The sequence below is a fragment of the Sebastes umbrosus genome, chromosome 11, assembly GCF_015220745.1.
Source record: "Sebastes umbrosus isolate fSebUmb1 chromosome 11, fSebUmb1.pri, whole genome shotgun sequence".
Lineage (NCBI taxonomy): Eukaryota > Metazoa > Chordata > Actinopteri > Perciformes > Sebastidae > Sebastes > Sebastes umbrosus.
In genome coordinates this window covers 21,410,607-21,436,460 of record NC_051279.1, presented here as the reverse complement: position 1 = coordinate 21,436,460, position 25,854 = coordinate 21,410,607, and the positions used below count along the sequence as shown (strand labels likewise).

Here is a 25,854-nt window from a genome sequence, read left to right as displayed (position 1 = left end):
AACAACTTTTGTATAAACTACTATTCTACTTTTTCCATTATGAAACCACAAACAACCCTTAGTTTAAGGTTGTAGTGGCACAGAACGGCCACATGATGGCGTTAGAGGATACACTTTATTTTTGCTCCTGTTATTACTAATACTCAATAAAGGGACATTCTCAGAATACTCTTTGTTGGTTTAGCAAACTAACTGCTGTTTTTCGGTATTATCATTTACGTACCAGCTGTGTCTGTACCTGTCTGACTCTCTGTTTAAATATTATGTATTTTCATAATTCATTTTTACCATAACAGTAAGCCTGAAAATAAACATCTTCTGAACATCTTCACAGGTGACTGCGGTGACCATGTAGTAGTCATAAACACCAAACACATAGCTTTCTCTGGAAACAAATGGGAGCAGAAAGTCTACTCATCACACACAGGGTAAGTGCATACTACCTCATATGATATTCCACTTTCCCCGTCTCTTTTTCTTCTCTGTTTCAAGTTTGTCTTTGTTCTTCAATACCTATGAACCACTCAGAAAATGTTTCAAGAAATGCACGTCACATTCGTACTCTATACTGGGGCTGCACGATTATGACCAAAATGATAATCACGATTATTTTTGATCAGTATTGAGATCACGGTTATTCATCACGGATATTCATAGATTTTAGGGACAACATATTTTTTATTGCACTTTAACATTTAAATAAACAGAGCTCTGCTTTCACTTCCATGTTGTAATGTACAAATACATCAAAATAAGACTAAAAATAAAATTCTAGAAATATAAACTCCTAGAAGTGAAATATAAATAAATTGCATTTTTCCATTCAGAATTTAAAAGAAAAAATCTTGTAATAACTGTAATGTGTGTTTTTAACTTTACTCAATAAACATAAAGATGAAAAAAAGCGTGCATTTTAAACATCAATATCACAGTCGCTCATGTTCATTTAATTGTGGGAAGCCAAAATCGTGATCGAGATTAATATTCGATTAATTGTGCAGCCCTACTCTAGTCTATACAATACAAGACTATATATACTGTAAAGCTTTTGTGGTTGTGAGTTGTGTTGCATTTTTATTCTGGACTCACAGATTTGTGACAAATTATTTGGAATAAATTATGAATCTTCCTTTGCATAGTGCTTGTACATTAGCGTTTGGGGGTGGTTAGTATTTCCCTAAGGTTTGCTTATAATACGGCACTTTAAAGGGGCAGATCTGCATTAGATGCTCTAATATCCCTTGTTAAAATGTATTCACATTTTCTACAAGTGGCTAATGTATTTCCTTTTGTTTAAAAGGGAAAAATAATTTGATTAAAAGTGCAGATTAAAAACAGAACTGTGTTTTAATATATTCATCAGTTGTGTTAAGTAGAAGATTAATATTCTTTGTCATGTCTGGTATATGTATATTTTCATCTTCATATATATATCTAATAGCTGTAAACCAGAGTTTTCAGGGGTGTTACAGCTCAATAGTCTCATATCATCTGATATATGTTTGTAGAAACAAGGACTGACTGAGCTTGTCTTTTTCTCTAAAGGTATCCAGGTGGATTCAAACAGCTCACAGCGATGCAGCTGCACCAAAAAGACCCAAAAGCTGTAAGTGTCGTCAATCAACCATTTTTTTAATATTATTATTTAGAGAGAATTCTAAAATTTCAGATATACCACTACCACATTCCTCACAGCATGAATTTTTTATTATACTGTATGTATGATTTAGCCCCCATTCTGGGAGATTAGTGTCATTTATTTTGTCTGCCACATGCTGTGAAGAGCAGGTGTTTCGTGGTTTGACATTTATCCCCTTCCTTCATGTGTGCTGCTCGTGCATATTAATGTGGAAGTGCAGTGAACGGGGATTAAACAGCAGTGGATTTACACTGGTGATGGTGCGTTCTGAAACTCGGTACAAGAAAGTCAGTTCAAGGATAACTCCTGGGGATTCGGTTGTGTTGCATATTCATGGTTTCAGGGTTAAGGGCTCTTCATTGTGTTACATTCAGAACTTGATGTGACCTACATACGGTACTTGATGCACCACAATCAGTTGAGGTCTGTGTTACAAAATATGGAGGCTTTGTCACAAGAGAGAGAAATGACGGCTCATGAGCCTGAAGGATTAGTCTGGTTATTGTGTGTATTTTTCTTATTGTCAACAAATCCCACGAAAAGACCAAAACCAACAATAAATTGATCTGCTAAGGAGTATTTTGTGTGTAGCCAAAGCCTGATAATAACCTATTTATGTGTGCTATAGAGCTCTATTAAAGCTATTAATTGACTGGGTGACCTGTTCCTTTATTACGATGAACATGGACACTGTAGTTTATTTTTAAGTGCATACACGTGTTTGCATCAGTACATCATTTACTTCAGTTTTAGACTCTCGTAGAGTTAAATCTAATATTCAGAGGTCAGAATTGGTAATTTTTTTTTAGCAGCAACAGTAAAGGTTGTAGCAGGCAGCCAAAAAACTGCAGTCTGCTCCTTTAGTGCATGCAGGGGTTTGCTGACAGCTGTGAGAGAGTGGGCGTGGCGCAGCAGAGGAGAGGGCGATGATTGCTGACACCTGGAGAGAGAAGAAGTCAGACACATTGCAGGGAGGACTGGCAGGATTTAGAGAGGAGTGTTTGAGCCAAATCTAAACTACAAGCCAAGGAAGCTTGAATCCATTTTGATTCTCAACTTTTTTAAAGTCATAGCAAACTTTTAGTGGAGTGAATAATGCCTGAGCTGCGTTAGACTCTATGCCGACAATTGCTGCTAAACACCAAGAGTGTGTTTGGTTGTTTCTTTCTTAACTTTCGGCTCCTGTGATATTTGATTGGAACTGCTCGTAACCTGGAGAATCATATTATTGGATCCTCTTACAGAATTGGTGACAGTCTCTTATGGGAATATGTGTCACTAGAAACTGAATTTGAATCATTTACAGTATATTGGAATTTCTCTACTTGAATAATTGCATTAAAACTGATTTGGAGGAGACAGACCTTCCTTTCTGCCACTTTGGATTCAGGATTTAATCAATAAACAAACTATGAAAACGTAGGCTACACGGACTGGGAGATCTGTGAATCGGCACTCAATTGCTCTTCCTTCCTCGACAACCGGATGTGTAAACTGAAATTGAATTACAAGTACTGAATTTGAATTGTGAGAAATGAATGTGGAAGTACACAGAGTTGAATCAAATACATTTTCAGAGCAACTGAATTCAATTTCCTAAAATTACATTCATTTTCAAGTTTATTGGCATTCACTTCCAAACTAATAAATTCAATTTCAAGTTATGACATTCGGATTCAGTTTTTCAGTGCAGTTATTCAAGTTGAACGATACAAATTCAATTATAAATGATTCAAATTCAGTTTCTAGTGACACATATTTCTGTCCATACTCTCTTGGCTTCTAATGCTTGATGCTGCACATATTTACCCCCCTACCCCCCTCTCTTTAGTACACCTTCCAGTATAGAGATGGTTTTGAGATAGAAACAATTTTGTTAAACAATTAGATTGATTTCTTTTGTCTTGAATTTTGGTTCAAAAGTGTTTTGAAAATGAATGAAATAAGAATTTAATTTGGTATGGTTATTATCTTCTTTATGAATTATCTTTACAATCTTAATTTTATTTTGTAGCGTGGGTTAGAAGGAGAAGTTCGGCCTAAACTGCACCCCTGAGATACTAATGACTAATTAATAGTATGTCTGGCGCCCAGTTGTATTATTGTATTACCTTCAGGCCTTAAATCACGCTACAGGACATAGGTTATGGAAGTCTGACACTTGATGATAAATAAAACTTAAACATAGTGATATTATCACATTATGAGCTCCAATTATTATGTTTTTAATGTTGTTTTTTAACCCAGTCAATAATGTAATACATTGTTATTGGTTCTGAAATTGTATGACATTATTGGTAAGTTATTGCATTATTGACTTTTATTACATTAAGAGCGGAAAAAATTGTTATTGGCGGATATTACATCAACTGTAGTTATTACACAGCGCTGTTCAGAATTACTAAACATGTCAACTGCAACGGCAGAATGAGAGCCATACACAAAGTGTTCATAGACTTTCTCCATCGTGTGGCTTGTGTAGGCTAATACAAATACTGTAACCTGGATACAGGTTTACAATCTGTAATTTACAAAACCAGGAGAGCCATTACTCTGCTGTTGGCTCTTTGCTGATGCAGGTTTTAGTCCAGCCGGTGACCACAGACGTGTGTCCTGATGGTGGTTTAGTTAAAATGAAATTTTAGAGGGTTGGCGAGCGAAGAGGGAGAAACAGAATTGGACAGATGAATGAATTTGTCAGCACAGCCTCTGTCCAACATCTCGCTCCAATATTTCTGTCCAATGTCTCCGTCCAGTAACTCCCTCCAAGTCCAATTCACATTGAGAAACAGAATTTTGGAAGCAAATGTGAGAAAAATGTGTTTTTTGTTGCTATAGACACCGGTGAGTTTATTGTATATCAACCTTTTCAATGTTCTTCTTCTTCTCACCAGATTGTGAAGCTAGCGGTTTACGGCATGCTGCCAAGGAATCTGCAGCGCCGCACCATGATGCAGCGATTACACCTCTTTCCTGATGACGTAAGTCCCGTTCTCCGTGTCTCTCTGAGCTGATGAGTCTTCAGATAGCCACCCTTTTACACCTTAATCATCCAGGCTTATTAAGGATAATCAGAAAGAGTGCACATTATGAGGAGGGATGCACTGGCATCATTTTGCAGATACTGACACAAAAGAATGAACCAGTTTTAATCATCCTTCATCCAGGTCAACTTTACAATTAATATCAATTACTTACTCTAAAAATGAATATGTAGTTAAACATGATTGTTGCCCCCTATGGAGCAGAGTATTAGTCCTTTTCTTCACCTTTTCTTCACCACAATGTGGATGTAATCTTCAAACCAGTTGCTGCATCCCTTTGTTTGGATTCTTTTGGGGATCATTACAGACTGTTCTGCCCACGTTTGATTGTTTCAACACTTAGCTACCACCATGTGAATATGTTGAATTGATGCTGCGTTCCATTTAACTCTTTTATTAGTCAATATTTTCATACTAAATAGGTCAAATGTTTATGTGAAAGGGGTCTCTCACAGTGACAAACCCACAGAGAATGATCACCCAACTCGATTCGCCTCGGGTGTACGGTGCTTTTTCAGCTTTTTGTCTTGGTTCACTCTCATCCACGTTGTTTTCAGTGGCAGCAGGCAGATGCTTTCAGTGAAATTCAATGTAGACCACCTGCTCAGCACCAAACAGCAGACGGATGCAGATAGAGACTAGCAGGTGAATGTAGTGGAGCGTTTAGCAGCTAAAGAGACAGATATGTCCCTCAGAAGTTGGTAGAGATGATACTTTTATGTTTGTATGTTAACCCACTGGTGATTGCTGATTATTGTTCACTCTTCTGAAATAAAAAAGACGGTGGAAAAAAAAAGAAGTTGGTAGAGACCAAAAACGGAGCTAAAAGATTGGACTCGGATAAAACCCAATAAACACGACCCCCAAATGAAGCTAATGTCACTCCATGTCGTCTATCTGTGTAAATAAGCAACTGATAGTTAAGTACTTAGATGTTACCATTTAGTTATCAGTGTACATCAACCTGTCTCCTCTTCCTCCTTGATTCAAAAGGAGAAAACGTGCATTGCTTCATTGGTGCAGTGATCTGCAGGCATTTGGTAGCATTCAGTTGTGATTTGTTTTAAAAGGATGTTGGCGAGAACCACCAGCGTCGCACATCACAGCTTCCGAAATGAATTGAAACGAAAAAAGTACTCGACAGGCCGTTAATTGACCTGGGCGGCCTGCCCAAATATTAACTGGATGTAATTTTTTATCTTTGCGAGAGAACACTAACATTAATGCCAGGCTTTGGAAGAAAATCCGACCTTTGAGTTTTGACTTGTAATTTAATGCATGAGGTGTTTGGTGTCAGAATTTAGAGTGAGGGAACTCGGATACCTGTCTTTTATTTTGGTCCTGACTTGATATCCACCATCAGAATAAATGTTGTGCAGTATGCATCCCTAATTACGAGCAGATGGGCTTCCTGCATCTTGTGAATGTCTGCAGTCTCCTCTAGAATTCAGAGCAGCTCACTGTAAAAATGTTTTGAGTGTTTTTGAAAGTGGAAATGGTTCCTTCTTCTTTATTCTCACGTTTTTTTTTTCATGTCACCTTCTTTCAATTCTTCTTCCTGTCTCATCTCCTTCCTTTCTCTTTGAATTCCTTGTTCCCTGCCCACGTGTTATTTTTAATCTCAACGTCTCCTCTGTCCACCCCTCACTAGGAGCTGCCAGACGACATCCTAGCCAACCTGACGGAGGAGCTGCCGCAGCCCAGAGAAATCCCCAGGAAGCTCAGCGAATACCCGCAGGAGGAGATAGACGCCTTCCCCAGGCTGTGGACACCGTATGTAGAAAAACACGCACACACACACACACACACACACACACACACACACACACACACACACACACACACACACACACACACACAGACTGTTCCCAAACACACTAATGCCAGCATAAATGCAGACACCTTCTATCTATACACACAATGCACACATAGTTGTCATTGCAAATAAATGCTAATGCTAGGGCTGTTAATCGCGATTAATCACGATTGTCCATAGTCAGTTGCGATTAATTACAAATCTTTTATCTGTTGAAATGTACCTTAAAGGGAGATTTGACAAGTATTTAATACTGTTATCAACATGGGAGTCGACAAATATGCCACTTTATGCAAATGTGTGTAGCCTATATATTTATTATTATAAAGCAATTAAAACAGAAAACAATGACAAATATTGTCCAGAAACCCTCACAGGTACTGCATATGGCAAAAAAATATGCTCAAATCATAACATGTCAAACTGCAGCACAACAGGCAACAACAGCTGTCAGTGTGTCAGTGTGCTGACTTGACTATGACTTGCCCCAAACTGCATGTGATTATCATAAAGTGGGCATGTCTGTAAAGGGGAGACTCGTGGGTACCCATAGAACCCATTTTAGCGCCAAAATTTACCGTAAGTTTGGAGCGTTATTGAACCTCCTTTGCGACAAGCTAGTATGACATGTTGGTACAAATGGATTCCTTCGTTTTTTCTAGTTTCATATGATGCCAGTATCTTCACTCTAGCTTTAAAACTGAGCCCGCTACAACCTATAAATCGCAAGTTGCGTTAATGCGTTAAAGAAATTAGTGGCGTTAAAACAAATTTGCGTTAATGCGTTATTATTGCGTTAACTTAACTTCACAGCCCTAGCTAGTACAGAGGGGAGGAGATAGTATCTACTGTATTGCATACAAAAACCTTCACAGATTAACGGGATCATTGACTCATTCTCTTTATTGTTGTCTCCCTTTCAAAGACATTTTGGTGTGCGTGTTTGTGTGGAGTATTACGCGTTGATATATAAGGGTCATTCTCACTATTTGTATTCAATTGACTGAACTAAACATAAAGTTACAAATTGTAATGCTAACCCGTAACGTCTACCTTCCAATAACTTTTTTAATTGCCTGACGACCTTTTCAAAGTGCCTCACTTGGGAGTCATTTCTTCATCTTCTCACCCTTTGCACTATAATGAGAAACAAACACACACAATCAGATTGTTGTGTCTTGTACTGATGGGGAACAGCCAGAAGGGGGTGATGTTGATCTGAGTACCATCTGTACTTCTTCACACTTTCTTTGTGTACACCAACCACGCTGCCTTTTGTGATACAGTAGTTGCCATAAAGTAGCATGAGGTGATGGATACCCTTAGGCTATTTAGAATATTTCAGTAAGTCATGCTGTTATATATGTAAACATAAATATTGATCTAAAATGCCAAATTGAAAACCTGTCTGAGATAAACACATACATTTTTTTTGTATTTCACATTCAAAAGAAATGCAGGTTTAAAAATCTGATAGCAGATGGTGACGAACCAAATGGTGCACTTGACTTTAGAGGAGAGCTGCAGAAGGAGGCGTGTCACTGACCATTAACCAGCACAGTACAGTCTTTATTTTAATGAGTACAGGGGGGATTGAATACTTGCATATTGCCTTGCCCTGTTCAGACCTCGTCAGCAGTGAACAGTGCAGATACTTTTACACAGTTCTGCTTTATTTTCATGGTTTTACTACACAACATATGTATAAAAATAGATCCATTGAAAAGCTTGCAGACCACTTCAGTCACTTCGATCATGCAGGGAAAAAATAAGATGCAAAATTATTCATTGTAACTACATACACGTGTGGCTGTATGGTGTGAGTGGTTGTCAGTATGTGACATGATGCACAAAGGAGTCAAAGGACCCCAATTTTTCCCTAAGTTGACATTTTTATTTACCGTGTATAAAAGGTTTTGCAGCGTTTTCTGTGTTGTGCTTTGGTGGTTACATACTGGAGTGCCTTGTGAGCTTCCCTGAAGAGCTTTGTAAATTAAGGCCATTGTATTTTATGCTTTATTATCAAAACAACATAACACAGAAGTGCAGTTCAATATAACACACCTTTTATCTTATGCTCATTATTTGTGTTCAGTTGATTTCCCCAGCCTGGTTGTTTTGCAAACATTTGAATATAGGGGAAAGTCAGCTATTTTCCCTCCACTCCCTGTTTGGACATACAAGGTTTCTCTGCGGGGTGTGAGAGAGCATCTGTTATTTGGCATAATCATATTCATGGCTTTTTGAGTAAAGTATTTTCTGGCGGGAGAAAGAGATTAGACTGACATTGTGACCCCGTGGTTTTCTGATCATGATAATATCGTCCTGTTGCATTTCTCTGGCTTCACCCGTAGTAAACATCATTCTGACAGGTTAACACAGAGCATTCTCTCTTCCACCTGCTCAGCGCTAACGTCCATCAATCCTTTCAGCCATCCGTCCGCTAGCTCTTTTATCCAGGTCAGGGTTGGTCCTCGTCATCCTCAGGAGCAGTGGCTCAACACTCTAGTCCGCTGCTTGTTTTTTTATTTTAACTGCTCAGAGGTTGTGACTGCTGGTGAGCTTGAAAAGAAGATGAAGTAGTAAATAGAAAAAAGGTTTACACCTTGTGGCTCAACTTTTAGCTGCATCACAGTCGTAATATACAGTAGCACCTCCGTTACTGCAGTTAATACACTTTGACTCTCAAGGATGTTGTAAATATTTCCATTTCACACAGCAACTACCCAGTTAACAAGACTACTGTGAAACACAGTCATGCAACTTTTACGCGTTTCTTTACGTCGTCTGTAATGTTATATACATGCAATTTTGTGGAGTTATTTTTGCATTGTGTTTAAAGCTGCAGTATGCTGCATATGATAAAAAGTTTTTTTTTATAAAACTGTCACTATATCCTGACAGTAGTGCATGAAATGTGATTTTATGATTGTTGCACATGAGTATCGCAATATTATGTTTTGCGATACTGTATCGATTCTCCAAAACGCTCTATGGATTTTAAATTAACCTCTTAAACATCCGACGGCCTGCCAGTAGACCCGGCCGCTATTCTGTCTTTCGGAGGTTGTAGCGGGCTCAGTTTTAAAAGAAGAGTCAATGTAGTGGCATCATATGAAACTACAAAACCTGAGGAATCCATTGTACCATGTCATACTTGCATGTCGCAAAGGTGGCTAAATAATGCTTCAAATTTTTGTTAAATTTTGGCGAGGAAAAACTGGCATGGCTATTTTCAAAGGGGTCCCTTGACCTCTGACCTCAAGATATGTAAATGAAAATGAGTTCTATGGGTACCCACGAGTCTCCCCTTTACAGACATGCCCACTTTATGATAATCCCATGCAGTTTGGGGCAAAAACTTTTTTTTGCATACAGTACACGTGTTATTTTCATCCATTCTAAAAATGATTTATTTGCATAGTTCTGCATACTGGGGTCCCTAAACAGTCTTGGAATTACATACATTGGGTATGACTGTAAAGCTGAGACTCTTGTGGATACAATAAGTCCAATTGCATTTATGTGTAATGATGTTAGTCCCCATAATAGCTATTTCACATAGTAACTTTGTTTTTTACTCAGATTTGATACATACTGTATACTATGACAGTTTTCCTAAAATTAGATTTGAAAAAAAATGGCAATATATAGAATCGTTACCCCTGTATCATGAAACGTATCGTATCACTAGATAATTGCCAATACACAGCCCTAAAATTAAGACTGGACAGCCGGTTCTGTTGATTATCCAGAACAACAGGGACATTGAGATTGTTTCTCGAAACAACGCTGCTGTAGAATTTATATAAATGTGATAATTCAGGGCTGTGAAGCACAAAATTTCTTTCACCTCCATTGTATTGAGGTGGCAGCTCTCAAAACCTGAACAACTAAAACCAAATCTGCATGGCTAGTTACTGCAAGAGGCAATTGAGATGATGTTTTGTTGTACTATGGGTGGACTGACCCTTTAAATACAGTATACAAGCAGTACTTCACTACAATGCTGACACATTTCAATGATTCTGATGTGGTAAACCCTCCACCTGGTACTTCAAACACATTTGAACAACATATAACCCACATTTGGTATTAATATATCAAGTAAATCAGCGGCTGTTTTCCATTCAGTTACTGTCCTCTGTGCGTTTGTGTGCGTGCCTCATACAGACACGTACAGCATGTCTGCATTACGTTCGGCACTGCTGTCAAAGTGTGTGTGCGCACGGTGATAAATGAGCCACTTCTTATTGTTTACTGGTCCAATCTCCTCCGCCAATCAGTGCGTGTGCTCAGGCCTGTCGCTGTGTGGTCGCCAAGGTCAAGCTAATCCGGGTTTATTTAAGGGATGGGCCTTAGCCTAGTTAATATTCACTCACACTCATGTCTTATTCATTTTACTGATCAAATATATGTGTGTGTGTTGAGGTCATCGAGGGCGATTCAATTGTTACCCTTTATTAAACACATAGTTAATATTCTCTCAGAAAACCTTGGAGCAGCACACACACACACACACACACACATACACACACACACGGCCCTCTGACAGAAAACCGACAACATAAACTTACTGCTGTAGTTGATGGCAGAGCTATTACAATTGATAACATTTTTCTACTTTGTATCAAAACCAATACAGCATGCCCTGATAGTATCTGTCTGCTGCAATCTCGGCTCAAAATTAAAGGGAAAAAAAACACAAAACGAGGATTCAGTGTCTGGTCTCATTTTGAAAAGAGAAAAAAAACACGATAAGATCTGCGCGGTTTCTCATCTGACACTTTCTCTCCATGTTTTTCCTTGTAATCTGTTCTATTCCCTCCCCATACTAATGTGTTGTGTTGTGTTTTCTCCACAGACCTGAAGACTACAAGATGAAATGAAATCACAGCTGCCTGACGTGACCAAAGCTGAAAAGGTGTTTTTCTTTTCACATTTAACACAACACTGAAAGCAACAGCATCCTCCATTATATGTCTAGTTATGATGCTTAAAATCAAAGCCTTTTATAGGATTTGCTCCGCGATGTTATCGTTTGTAAAACTGATTTTCTCTGTTCAGATGAATCGTTACTAAAACAGTCAGATTTTGTGCTTGTGTGTAAATCCCTGGCTTTTTATAACATCCAAAACTGGCATTGACTGGACTTTACGAGTCATAACCTAGATGCCAACATCCTCAACACAAACTCTGTGCTTCTTTATACACAATATACCTCTCTGTCTGTCATTTTGCCCTCGACAGCAGACCTGAATTATCCAGAAACAGCTTGAAATGTGGCTCAGCTCTGATCAGAGAAAATCAGATTCTGTGGGTTTTTCCTGTGATTATACAACCATGAATGATCCGATCTGGCCCATAAAGAATGACATCTGTTAGAGCTGATCCTAGCCTTTGAGAGTTTGTGGGTTCACAGTGAAACCAGTTAATGTGTTACTACAACATTCACGCTATCAGTTTGGTTTCAGTTGAAAATGTTAAAGGTGCTACATTTATTATTCAGAGCATTAATATAGCAGCAAACAACTATTTGTTATGTAAAGATATAGAGGAGTAATGTCTCCCCGCGCCACGGAGCTCCGCAGCTGGTTCGCGATCTTCAGCGATAGTTTCTGTACCGGGTCTATTTTCTCTGCATGCTGCGAGATAATCTGGCAAGAAAACACATTGATAATCTTCTACAAATGATATATTATATAGGATATAAATTATCTGATTCTGATAAATGATCAAGTATGCATCCCACGCACGCTTTTGACTTCTCTCCTTGATCTTCTCCCGGAGTTTTCATTCTTCTGATTCCCTCCAAGTCCGTCCGCCCAACCACATTTCAAAATCCATCCAGTATATTTATTAGAAACAGCCTAGCGTCACTGCTTTGTGATCATGGGTTTTATATTATGTACTTATACCACATATTTGTCAGTTGTATCTAAACAGAAAGAGAGGAGCAGACACGCAGAGAGAGAGCGAGAGAGAGAGAGTTCTTTAGAATACCGCAGAATTGCTTGTTGAGCAGTGTGGAGAAATGCGCTTCTCACATGAACAGTAAGGCTTCGGCTCATGCAACGATTAACCTAGTGCGGCACTTCCGCGTCCTATATGAACCCGCCATTATATCTGTCATCACTTTCGCTGTGTTAGCGTTGTTAGCAACGTTAGCTGTGAGCCACTGGCTCACTGTCGCCATGTTGAGAGCTGTTGAGAGGCAATAAAAATGCTCCCAATCCCGTATTTAGCACCTTTAACTTTTGTTCAGGAAATCCTGAGCTTTTTGTCTCGTCAGTGTGTTAGAAATGTCTAGAGATGCACCGATCCAACTTTTTCAGTGCCGATACGATACCTGGGCTTTGGATACCGGCCGATACCGAGTACCGATCCGATACCAGTGTTTAATTAATAAGCTGTATACCTCACTGTGTGGAAGTGACTGTATCATTCTTTTATGTGTAAGGCAACTTCAGGCTGGACTTAAACATTGCTTTCTTAACTTTTTAAAACGAAATGTAACAAATGCATAGATATACATTTGCATAATTGCATTAAAGTAATAAATCATACCCCAGCAACTTGGTAAAAAATCATCAGAATTACCTGGAATTACAAGTCAAGTGTAAACCTTTCAAATGCAGCAACAAATTGGTCAAAACTTAAACAGGAATTAAAACTCCAGTGTATACAGTATATAAACATAGAATGGAACAGAATATATTGTCACTGATACCCGATCCAGCTATTTGTGTCAGTATCGGCCCGATATCTGATATCGGTGCATCCCTAGAAATGTCCAGAGTGTTGTTAAAGTATAAATCAATTGTTTTTATGTGTTTAATTTAATAAACCTGTTATTGTCAAGTAGTGTTTTTACATAAATGTTGTAAAATCTACTTAGTTTGACCTTTTAATATCATTAAAGTTAAACAAATGACCTAAAACACAAGTTTATAGTCTCATTACAGATTTATTGGTTATAAAAGCAAACAAAATATAAAATAAATAACTTGTACTAAGGGGCGTGGTGGAGAGACATTCCTTGTTAAATCCGTAAAAGTTCGAGCGTTTAAATCTCAAACAGACCAGGGCCAGCTCACAGCTTAACTTCTAGTTACTTTAGTGCTTGTTTTTTCAGACTGCAGTGCAGGAAGGGTAAAGTTTGCACTTGTGGTTCAGTCCTTATCGGTTTCACTGAGAGGCAGCTGACTGTTTTGAGTAATAACTGGATCCAGGTCTCATTCCAGTAAGAGGTTAGAGGTCAACCAGTGAGCAAACGGCTTCCACAGTGAGCAGGCCCGACTTTGCATAAGAACAATAAACAAAACAAACTGGGGCAGCAACACAAGACACAAACAACACAGATTTGTCTTTTTAAGTCTGAGTATTAAAACTCAGAACAGACCAGAGGCCTGTACTTCGAAGCGAGTTCAACATACCAAGAGTATCTTTGCGTTATCTGGCTTCACTAACCCTGACAACCGCGATCACGATCCTACGACGGTGGTTATCAACTCCAACCCAGGGTTTCTCCATCTGGATATGAGCGCGTTCACATAAAAGGGGTGGACGTTTGCAGCATCTGACCAATCACAAACATGGATATGTCTACTGTCAGCAGAGCGAATAGCAAACTATCATAGTAGACAAATACCAAGAAGTTAAACACATAATCCAGACTAAAAGTAACAGTTTAAACTGACAAATGCAGGAAGGACAGCTAAGCAAAAAAATCGCCAACTGTGTGAATGTGTAAATTAACAGACTTATAATATCACTGCACAGGATTATGACTTAAACTTCTTTGTATTTATGTAATATTATCTTACGATTCGAGCACCGAGCTTTGATTGGTCAGCAGGCGGTGCTTTTATACGACTTGATCTCTTATCTGGAACATAACCTGCTCCGGAGCAGGTTAGATGTTCAGCATAAGTTACCATGGCGATCTACCTCAGTAAGAAGCGAACCACTGTCGTAGGACTGAAAAACCAGGGTTAAACCTGAAGTTGGCTCGCTGACCCCAACTCCTGCTTCGCAGTACAGGCCTCTGGTCCATCTTTGTAGCAACAGAAGGAAAGACTGCAGGACATAATGTGATGGTAGCCAGATTTTTCTCTGAATATAAATTACAATTTAAAGAAGTAATATATTTCATTGTGTTCCTTGTAATTGTAATATTAATCTTAATTAAAATTTGATGCATCTGCTTCTACAGTCAATTTCGGGGGATTAACTCCAACATTAGTTGGTAAAAAGAAGCAACCTCAACACAATACTGTACGGAGAAAATCACCTCGAAAACATTTCAATATTCCTTTACACACTGAAATAAAGACAGCATGGAAGCCGGGGAATCGTGATTCGTCATTATAAAAAGGTAGCCTGTACAAATGTTGCCAGCTCAACGTCCTCCGTTTTGAATTGTGAAATAATCTAGCTAGTTACATACGACCAAAACAAGATGCACATGTCCAGTTACACACTCAATGTTTGGCTCAAAGGAGACATGCAGCTTCACACAAAAAGAAGGGCTTAGTCCTGAAATCAGCTGTGAGATGGGAAGAAACCGGTCTTACCTTTACATTACCACTGGACGATGCTAACATAGATCAGGCACTTTTCGGACCCCCCTTTTACAGAGATATCGTACAAGAGTCCACAGAGCTATTTACATAGTTTCACCAGGTGGAGAAAACCACTGGATACACAGGGAGGGGGGTGGGGGGCTCTCACCACAGTTTCAGATGGGGGACGATGTGTGCGTGCATATCAGTCTTTGAATTTGTTTCCATGTGTGAATATCAGTGCGTGTGTTGTGGCGTGCAGGGCTCAAGCACTTTAGGTGAGTCCATCCTTCCTCTAAAGTCCTCACTCCTCCACGACGGCGACGTCACGTGAAAACCTCCTGGCGACGCCCGGCGACCTCAACTCCGTGTCCTCAGAGTGGGTGGGGCCCGAGCGGTAACCGTGGGGGCCATGAGCCGGTTGTGACGGCGGTTGGGGGTAGTACTGAGGGGGGTAACCACGGTAATAGGGGTCCTGCTCTTCCTCTCCCTCCTCCTCCTCCTCCTCCTCGTCCTCCTCCTCGTCTTGACCTCCTTGGACGTTGTTGTAAGCCCCTGCAGCAGGGTTGTAGGGCGGATTGTAGGGCTGGTAGCCGCCGTGAGGCAGAGGTTGGACTGGGGTGGTGGGAATATTTAGAGTCAGTTTGAGTTAATGTTTAGCGCAGCTAACGTAAAACCACCACCATGGGGAACATGGAGCAAAGTTAAGGCTGACTTTGGGATTGGAACCACCATCACTTATTAGCAATAAGTAGGCAGTGTGCTATTAAAAGGTTATAAAACAATAGGAGTTGCACAGGCAGATTTGGGTCCTACGATAGTCCAAACGTTTTGGTTAATGAGGAAGTGGGTTAATGAAATTTAAGAAAAACATGGTTTCTTTTATGTATTGCCCAGATCGGATCATTTTTCCAGAAATAAAAAAGATCACATCTGGGCCATGTTAGGGGTTAAAGTTTTGCCCAGTTTACAGTAGATGAGATGTGCAGATAGAGGGGTTGTTCAGTAATGAATGCAGCCAATCGGCATCAAAGCAATTCAACACTATTTAGCCGATCCATCAGGCTTTGAAAGATGAGATTATCGTCGAAGAGATTTGAGCTTGAAGCAGAGGCTGCTGCAGCAGAAAACTATTGTGTGCATGAGTTTTTGTAGACAGATGGCACTGAGATCAGTGGTGGTGATCATTGCAGCAGCGTTAACGGGGTTTTGTTTTGGTCTTGCGGGAAGGTAAGCTAATCTGTTTTTGTCTCCGAGACTGTCAAATGATGAAGCAGCCTGATTTAATGATCCAATTCTATCAAGAAAGTTAACTGACGGTAGAAATTAATCCAGTTTCTATTCATGAACTGGAATCACAGAGCATTGTGTGCATAATGACTGAAAATCTGGTGCGAATAAGGTTTCTAAAAAGCGACACCAGACTAAAGTGAGGACGCAAAGTTGACTGAAATCTCTTTTTGACTTTAATTGGGCGAATAAAAATGTTCAGGTTGTTAGATTTGTTGCCATCTAAGTGTTGGTTGCAAGAGAAAAAATGTAAAAACCACTGCTGCAGGGATTAGAGGTTAAACACCGGGGTCAGGAGTAATTATCCATCCCAGGAAATACGGAGGCCTTGAAGGATCAATTTCCTCAGTTTTTAGTCTTATGTACAGAGCACAGAGGGAGGAGTGGAGGGAGGAGAGGAGGACGGTTGGAGAATGCTCCTCAGTAGTCATTCCCATAGTCCTGTTGAACTTCAGTCAGAAAGAGGAAAAGAAAGAAAGAGGGAGGGGAAACATTGACAGAGAGAAGATGTTACACCTCATATCAGGAGGAAAACCCAACGAAACCAAAGAGTTAAACCTCCGAAACTGACAGTACTTCCACAGCTGTTCAGTTGTGGTTTAGTGTTGGAATCTGCTTCTCTCTTTAAGAGGAAGAAAATACACACACCCTGAGGAGTTCTTACAAAACATTTAGCTAAAATAAATGTTAAGACATTCAAATAGTGTGTTTCGAAAGAGGAAAAATGTGTCAGATCTCTATTTCTCTTTCTGTACATCAGAAAGTATGAATAAAGATTTCCAACACAGAAATGCAAGGGTGCAGAGTGCAAGGAGTATACCCAGAAACAACATGCCTTCTGAGTAATACTGAATCAAACACTGAGGACAACCATTTTCACACTATAACTGTAGTATTTTACTACATATTATTCAACATTTCTCATTTGAAGATGGTCAATTCGTTGATTCATAGCATGCACAGTTACACTAAAATATGAATTTAAGTGAATTATATTTTGAGGAATAAGACGTATGATATGATGGTATTTAATGGTTACTTTTTTTCCAAACATTCAACATACTATATGATTTTTTTTCAATTTGTTTTCGACATATGACTTTTTTTCCGACATACTATACTATGACTTTTAAATTTTTTCGACATATTATACTATGACTTTTTTATTTTTTCAACATACTAAACATACTATATTATGTTTTTCAAATTTTTTTTCGACATACTATACTATGACTTTTTTTCAACATACTATATTATGACTTTTTTTTTGACATACTATACAATGACTTTTTTTTTCGACATTCAATACTATGACTTTTTATTTTTTCAACATACTATACAATTAATTTTTCAACAAACTATACTGACTTTTTTATTTCTTTGACATTCTATACTATGACTATTTTTTCGACATACTATACTATGATTTTTTTTTTTATGTTTTGACATACTATTCTATGACTTTTTTTCAAAATACTATGCTATGACTTTTTTAATTATTCGACATACTACACCAGGACTTTTTTTCTACATACTAGGACTTTTTTATTTTTTCGACAAACAATACTATGATTTATTTTTTATTTTTTGACATACTATACTTTGACTTCTTTTCAACATACTATGCTATGACTTTTATTTTTTTCGACACTATACTGTGACTTTTATGACATACTACACTATGACTTTTTTATACCTTTTTTCGACATACTATACTGACATTTTTATCACTTTTAACAACATACTGTAATACGACTTTTTTCGACATACTATATTGTGACTTTTTTAATTTTTTCGACATACTGTACTGTAACTTTTTTTATTTTTTCTTCCAAAGGCTTGGCCAGAGCCCCCCATGGGTTGCATTGGAGAAGGCTCTGACACAATCAACGGCAGCGAGGGCTCTGACTTGGCTCGTCTTCATGACATCTCGGAAACAAAGCTGCCAGACATTTCTCCTTTCTCGGCTGAGATGGACGTCATAGTGCTGTACACGTATCTTTCAGTTTAATTATAGGCATTCCTTTTTAAGGATACTGTTATTCTACAATGTTGTTGTTTGTATTGTTATGGAATAAAAATATTTCCAAAAGTTTTGGTGTGTTTTATGCATGTTTGTAATACCAAGCGGTACCAAGCGGTAACAAACACTAAAAAAAAGAATATACTGTACTGACTTTTTTCGACTTATCATATATGACTTTATTCCTTTTTTTATGATTTTTCCGACATAGTATACTATCGAGTTTTTATGATTTTTGTCGAAGGACTATACTGTGACTTTATTTGACATACTAAACTATGACTTTTAAAGATATAATATACTATGACTTTTTTCGACATACTATACTATGACTTTTTTTCAACATACTATACTATGACATTTTATTTTGCCAACCTATACTATGGCATTTTTTTTTTTTCGACATACTATACTATGACTTTTTAAAAAAACATTTGACATACAGTACTATACATTTTTTTATACTTTTGACATACTATACTTTGACTTCTTTTAAACATACTATGCTATGACTTTTTTATTTTTTCGACACACTATACTATGACTTTTATGACATACTACACTGTGATGTTTTTATCCCTTTTTTCGACATATTATACTATGACTTTTTTTTTACATACTTTACTATGACTTTTTAAATATTTTTTCAACATATTATACTATGACTGTTTTTCTACATACTATATTATGACTTTTTTAAATTTTTTCGACATACCGTACTATAACTTTTTATTTTTTCTTCCAAAGGCTTGGCCAGAGCACACTATGACATTTTCACAACATGTTTTATGTTATACCATACTATGACTTCTTTATGACTACTTATATTCCTTAACATGGGTTTGGGTAAGTCGGAAAACTAATAGTAAACTGATCTATCCCTTTAAAAGTCTTAAAGACAATACCAAATTTAAGGACAAAATCTAGCTGTGAAAGGAACAATACTACTCCACATACTGTATTCTCCTTTCAAGTGGTCAGGGAGGCCACATTTAATCCTCGCATGGTTGAGAATAACAGGCAAGACTCTTCCAAGTCATAAAACAAAAAACATTTGACTGGATCTATAAAATAAATCTTTGATGGATGAAGTAATGTCTCATCCATCAGCTACTTTTAGCAGATGATGTTTCATTAAGTCAACCCATCAGAAGCTGTTAAATGTGTAATATCCTTGCTTAGCTAGCCAAGACAATGGACCCATAAAGGTCCTCATCACTATGAATGTTCAAAGACGTCCAGTGTGTGTGTGTGTGTGTGTCTGAATGTGAGTCTAACAGCATATTTTATTATATCTCAATGTAGACAAATAGCTTAGGTCAGTGACACAGTTAACTCTTAATCCATCAGTGTGGACATGAATGTACAGACTTCACAGTGGAACAACCATAAAAGCCAGATCACTCTCCAATTCTCTGAGAGCTTTATGAGAACAATGACTATCTCACAGCCGGCTGTCACTGTGAAAACAATATTTCAGTGTTTTATACTTGTAAAAGATGGTTTATTAGTTGGAAAGACTGAGAAGGGTTAGACTGTCTCATCTTTTTACGTCAATAAAAATATAACAATAAAACAGATATGTCTAAATTAATACTAGTAACACTGATGGTTGCTCTGAACAAGTCTTTTCAATGTGTAAAATAATGGAATAAAGTTATTGCTCATTTGCAAAAGAACAAATCGGGACAAATAAATCTAAATAAAGAGCAACAAATGTTGCAAAAGTCTGAGTATTTGTGGTTTTGACTACTTTTGGTGAAATATTCCAGTCAAAATGTTATTTTTGTTTCAATTGAAAGAACCTGACCTACTGTGTACATGTATGCTTTTGTGTTCATATGTCTACAGCAGTGGTTACTAAACTTTTTCTGTCATGGCCCATTTTCGAAACAAATCAAAATTATGACAAAATTACCAAGAACACATTTTTGGTCATTTCTGTATAGAAATTCCTTCAACAGTATGCTGAAGGCATGCTCATAGGAGCAGTTATAATTGTTAAAAATACTGTGCTGTAACAAACACCTAAAATATCCTCATATCTGCTGACAACTACATTATAGTTTTTTTTTTATAATTTATTAAATGAATGTATACTGCTTATAAATGCTAAATAAGGGGAGTTAAAGTAAAGTGTTAGCAATGCTTAAATAGCAGCTGAATGATGTTTACCTCCGACGTTGTACCCCATACAGGAGTTCTGGTCACAGTATCCTGGCGGGCCTGCTGTTCCAGTGGTACCTGGATTCCCCGACCTCCCCGGTGTTCCCGGGTTACCAGGCCGACCAGGGGGGCCCTGGCTGCCTGTCCGTCCTTCACCTGGCAGGCCTGAGGATGGAGGATAGTTTGTGTTAAAGATGGGTGAATACATTAAGTCAGTCATCAATAAAACTTCGTTAAAACGACCACCAGTGTGACGCCTGCTGAGAGGGGATAAGGAAGAGAGGGAAGGAAAAATAAACTAAAAATATGCTATCCAGGCTCTATCCTGTCACTGTACTATCACCTCTTCAATCTCTTCTAAATCCCTCTCTCTGCGGCTGTGACAACATGGCAGAAAAGACATGATTGTCATTTCTGGATGAGGGAGATGATAGTGAATGTCCTGAGGGCAGGAGCAGGAATAACACAGTACTTAGCCAGGGGCTTCTGTTTTCTGTTTACACAAGAGAACGTGCTCCATCAGGACTCACTTCAGCAGTCAGCCCAAATATGAAATCGATATTTTGAAGGGAGTTTCATTTGCCAAGAGCAAAAAATTATCATCCCACAAATATTCCAGAAAAGCACAGTGAATAAAGACAGCTCTGCTCTATACCTTTCTCTCGGAAAGGATTTCCTTTCCATTCCATACTGACGTTTTGGAGTTTGTTTTTTTTAACAGTTATCTTATCATAGAAAAGTTTCTGCAGAGTTTTGTCAGCTTGTTCTGCGAGTATTGATTGCACAACAGTAAACAGAAAATCCCATCACTCACACATTTTCATAACACAAACCCCAAACAGGGCACAGGGAAATCAATACAGCGAATTATATTTACGGTCCAAAGCGTCTGCTTGCTTTTCTCATACAGAAATTTAACACAGATCCAAAACACATTAAGTAGCCCTACTTTTCTGTTGTTTCAATATCTGAAACTTTTTGGGTTGGTTTTGTTCAGAGGGAACACAATTGAAAACATTGCCCATATGGTACAGTAGCTCCAGCTTGGCCGCACTCGGAAAACAACAACAACAACAACAAATGTTTAGGAACAGAATAAAGTTAAATTATCATATTTTGAAGCAGCACCTCCAAATGTTATCTGAGCACCAAGACTAGACAGAGTGAATTCAGTTGATTTAGCTTATTGAGCATGCTCAGAAACTGTGTCAGTATCTTACCTGGAGGCCCAGATTGTCCTCGAGGTCCCTGACTCCCAACCCCTGGATTCCCCCTCTCTCCCTTCTCTCCCGACAGACCTGGAAACACACACAGTTCAAAGAGATCCACGTTAAACTCAAAACCACATCTCATGCAGTTCTTATGATTAAACCAGCCAACCTTTTAGGCTTTTGACCCCTTTAGAGCTATTAGCAGTTCCATCAGAAAGATTTCCGCTCTAAATTTCTCACATGGTTTTATTTAAATAAAAGTTTGAGGCCCAAAGATGTCAAATTATTATTATTATTTATTTAAAAAAAAGCAAATATTAAAGAAAAATCAAAAAATCATTACAGATTTGTAAAGCAGAACTTAGTTTTTTCTTCTTTCAAACCCTCATTAATTGTCTCTCGACCCCTGAGGGGACTCGACCTCTAATTTGGGAACCACTTGAATAAACTACCTAATTATATATAAAAAAGTTAAAACTAGCTCCGCCACGACCAGCTAAAATTGTAAAATGGAAATAGTAAAACACATTGTTGCATCAGTGTTAACAATCTAATCATGTAAATATAATCACAGACAAGAGCCACTGTGTTCAGAATGAGTACTTTTACCTTTGATAGTAAATTTAGCTGTTAATGCAGCGGCATTTCAATGTAAATAGGAGTAGTTTGGAGTAATTGTATACTGTGTTGTTGTTACTTTTACTTTAGAAAACTCGCTGAATAATTCGTCCACCACTTTCTATCCCAATATTGGCATTACATTACACATTTTTTGTATAAATGTGCTGGATAAATTAAGCGTGGAAGGTAAGTCTAACAAAATGTACAATAAACCCAGACTTGGCTGTGTGCTTCTGTCCGGCGGTGCAGCTGTTTGAATGACCTAATGGATACAACTCTAGTATTAGAGAACCACACAAAACTGGTGATCTGCAGATTTTATGTCCTGCTGCTTTTACGACTGCCTTAATCAATTGCATCAGTAGAGAGGAAGTGAGCACAGTGGGGCTGAGGAGAAAACATTTTACATTATCGCAAATAGAAAAGTATTTTCTACACTGGCGGCCTCGTCTCGGGATATTCTCTCTATGGCGGCTACTAGCTGACCCATATAGTCTCTTTATATTCAGGACAGTAGTGTATGAGGACTATAAATGGTTTCATCTGTTGAGCCTGAGCACAGCTTTGCTCCTGATCCTGGTATCAGCCTTCAATGGACCATCTGACTTAATAATAACATGTCTAATTTTCTTAAGCCTGCCATACATCTCTTATAATATTTGGCCTACTCTGGTTTCAGTGCAGCCTATAAAACAATAAAGTGCATGTGTGTGTGTGTGTGTAGAGGCTGCAGATCGTAAATGTTATTGGGTAAAATCAAAGGTCTGGAACGCTGAAGAGGAGGTAAGCATGCTGGACATTTCCTGACAGCCGCTCTCAACTTTCCTAACCCTCAATGTGTGCCGGCTCATTCGGTATGTGGTTCTTTAGCGTGGGTTGCATGTTTTAGTGATGAAGACAGAGCCTCATAAAGGCCGTTACTCAACTAAGGGCTCGTGGCAGTGGAATGACCTCGTGGATATTAGAGTTACTGTCTTCTGGCCTGGATCGAACCTCACGGGAGCTCTGACCCTGACTGTGAGTCAGAGAGCGGAGCGGGCCAGACCACGAAAGGCCGCAAACAAGCAGGCAGTTTGAAGCTCCAGCTGGAGCAATATTTCTATTCTATTCACAGTGAAAAAGCCCGCGGCTATTGTTGACATGGAAAATACATCACTTCACATACAGTAAAGCGTTTGGTTATTTCACAGCTACACACTGCCCTCACCAGCTGGACATTCCTGTTTTACATAAACATTTATCACAACACCAGAGCTTTACACAGTCACGTCACAATAACAATCTTTATCCAAATAACTGTCTACATCACTCATTCAGAGGACAGCAACAGGAAATGCAGAGATTGAATTGAAGATGAAAGAGATGCATCAGCTCCAATGTTGCTTGATCTACTTTTTTTTTTTGCAAAGGACATACAATTTCCCGTGGGTTTTCTTAAACTTCACATTATTTTGTTTTGTTTTAAAATGTGCTTAAAGTTTTACATCCATGTATATTTGATATTTCCAGAACACATTTTTACATTCGCTCTACATACAGTGCATGTTTTAATGGTTTTGCTTTTTCGAAGACACTGAAGTACTAGTAGTTTATAATATTTATAAGTTTAATATTGGAAGTCATGATAAGTTTGGTTTAGGTTATTATACTACTAAATAGTTGCACTGGCAAATTCTTATTATAGTGGTCTTTTTATTCCACCAATTTAGCATTATCCACAATGCAACCCGTCTGCTGACAGTTCTGACTCCAGCTCCACTCTCTCCGGAGCAACAAAAAGCTTTATACAACGTTTTTACATATCCTGTAGTACTCCCCAAGAGATAGTGCCCGAACAGATGTTGATGTGTAAAATCAGCACACTTTCCCCTTTAAAAAAATGGGAAGAGATTCCTACTTCCATTCACACTGCCTTTTTGTATTTGTAAGCTATATGACAGGAAAACCCAACGGTTGGGGCACCCTGGAGTCCTAGGGGTTTAACGTCCAGCTAGGGACTTTGTTGCATGCCATTCTCCATCTTGTTCTCTCTCTCCTCATTCCCTGACAGCTATGTTATAACAAAAAAACATTAAATAAACATTCAATGAAAGAGATGCCAAATGCTCCATACAGACTGTATTTTTCATATTTTTCTATACTTCATATTGTATTTTATTCCACATTGTATTTGTCATCTTATTTTCCAGTTATGAGTATTATGAGTTCAGTTCAGACTATCACCTGCTCACTACAGCAAGGGCGGTCTAATAAACACTCAAATGTTTCCTCACTCTTTCCGACGCTAATATAAACAATAGCATGCAGTCAGAGTGTCTGGACGCAACCCAAACAGTGAAGGACTGAATATGAGATATATGTATGGAAATTGCCAAGTATATATTTTTCCTCTGTCCGCCTCTCTCTCTTGACATGTGTTGTGCATCCTGTAAATAACTGTCTTTACTAATAAACACACACTTAAACATCTTCCTCTCTCACCTCTCTCTCCCGGTCGTCCGTTCTGGCCGCTGGTACCAGGGAAGCCTGGCCTGCCGGATGGCCCTTGCTCTCCCTGAGGTCCTGGGGTGCCTCTCCTACCCGGCTCTCCGGGCGGACCGGGTACTGTTCGGACTGACGTCGACGACTGGACGGGTATCTGGTTCAGTATGGAGTTATAGCGAGACAAGTGGCCTGCAGGAGGTAGAGGAGGAGAATGGTTTGACATGATGTTTTACCACAAATCAAACAAAAGAAAATTGAAGAATAGGGAACAAGTGAAGCCAGTAGAGGTCAGAAGAAACACATTCAGCAAGGAAATTATACTTAACATGCCGGTGTTAATGTGTAAATATCCCTGATTACTCACTCTGGATGAGCTGTTCACACACTTGCCGTGCGATGGCGCGCACAGCAGCTTGGGATTGCACGTCACCCTGAAGAACAAACACGGAGCTCTCACGGTCTGATATTATACAACCACACGGTAGACCGATACCACTTTTCTATTTGAGCGACCACAGTAACAAACGCCCAGACCAGTGGTTGATAAATTGGTGGGTGGGTGTTTTAATGAGTGTTGCTCCACCTTTATTCCACACTCTAATACCCCTTATGTTTATATTGGCCAAAACAGATAGCTCACTTATGAGAGCAAAGTATTTATAAAGTACACAAATAAATAGAAACTAAATGTAATTATATGATAATAGGACAAAACCTTGTTGACTTTGACTGTAATTCCACTGAACTGATATTCTACAGAATAACACATTTTAAAATCAGCTTTTGTGTTTATTGTAGTTGATAGCTAGAATAAGCAGTGGCAGTGAAATCTGACTTGATTTACATTTTTGTTGGAGACTTGATGTATGAAGAGTCTTACTGTACTTAATATCTGACTTAGCTTGGAGTGACCTGAAACTAGAGTTGGAATTGAGTTGATAACTTGAAAAGGTTTTCGAACTTTTGGACCTTTTTTTGAGTAAAGTGACTTAAATG

General features: G+C 38.5%; 2 protein-coding genes across 6 annotated transcripts in view; one reads left to right on the top strand and one right to left on the bottom strand.

Annotated features, from left to right (window-relative positions):
• The window catches only part of mrpl13 (mitochondrial ribosomal protein L13), a 26,494-nt gene extending 5,726 nt beyond the window's left edge, over nt 1-20,768 (top strand). For 2 of the 3 annotated variants that reach the window (XM_037785883.1, XM_037785881.1), the window contains exons 3-8: nt 335-428; nt 1,546-1,606; nt 4,534-4,620; nt 6,335-6,456; nt 11,364-11,423; nt 18,191-18,448. In XM_037785883.1, coding sequence (XP_037641811.1) covers nt 335-428; nt 1,546-1,606; nt 4,534-4,620; nt 6,335-6,456; nt 11,364-11,388 — 389 coding nt within the window. In that variant the 3' untranslated portion in view covers nt 11,389-11,423; nt 18,191-18,448. Of the gene's footprint in view, nt 1-334; nt 429-1,545; nt 1,607-4,533; nt 4,621-6,334; nt 6,457-11,363; nt 11,424-18,190; nt 18,449-20,574 lie in introns of those variants that run through there. The other variant, XM_037785882.1, reaches the window with a different exon arrangement.
• col14a1a (collagen, type XIV, alpha 1a) overlaps nt 14,852-25,854 on the bottom strand; it is a 150,482-nt gene continuing 139,479 nt past the window's right edge. For 2 of the 3 annotated variants that reach the window (XM_037785871.1, XM_037785872.1), the window contains 5 exons: nt 25,223-25,289; nt 24,856-25,047; nt 21,763-21,840; nt 20,552-20,707; nt 14,852-16,802 (listed from right to left, as the gene is read on the bottom strand). In XM_037785871.1, the coding sequence (XP_037641799.1) occupies nt 16,774-16,802; nt 20,552-20,707; nt 21,763-21,840; nt 24,856-25,047; nt 25,223-25,289 (522 nt within the window). In that variant the 3' untranslated portion in view covers nt 14,852-16,773. The remainder of the gene's footprint in view (nt 16,803-20,551; nt 20,708-21,762; nt 21,841-24,855; nt 25,048-25,222; nt 25,290-25,854) is intronic. The other variant, XM_037785873.1, reaches the window with a different exon arrangement.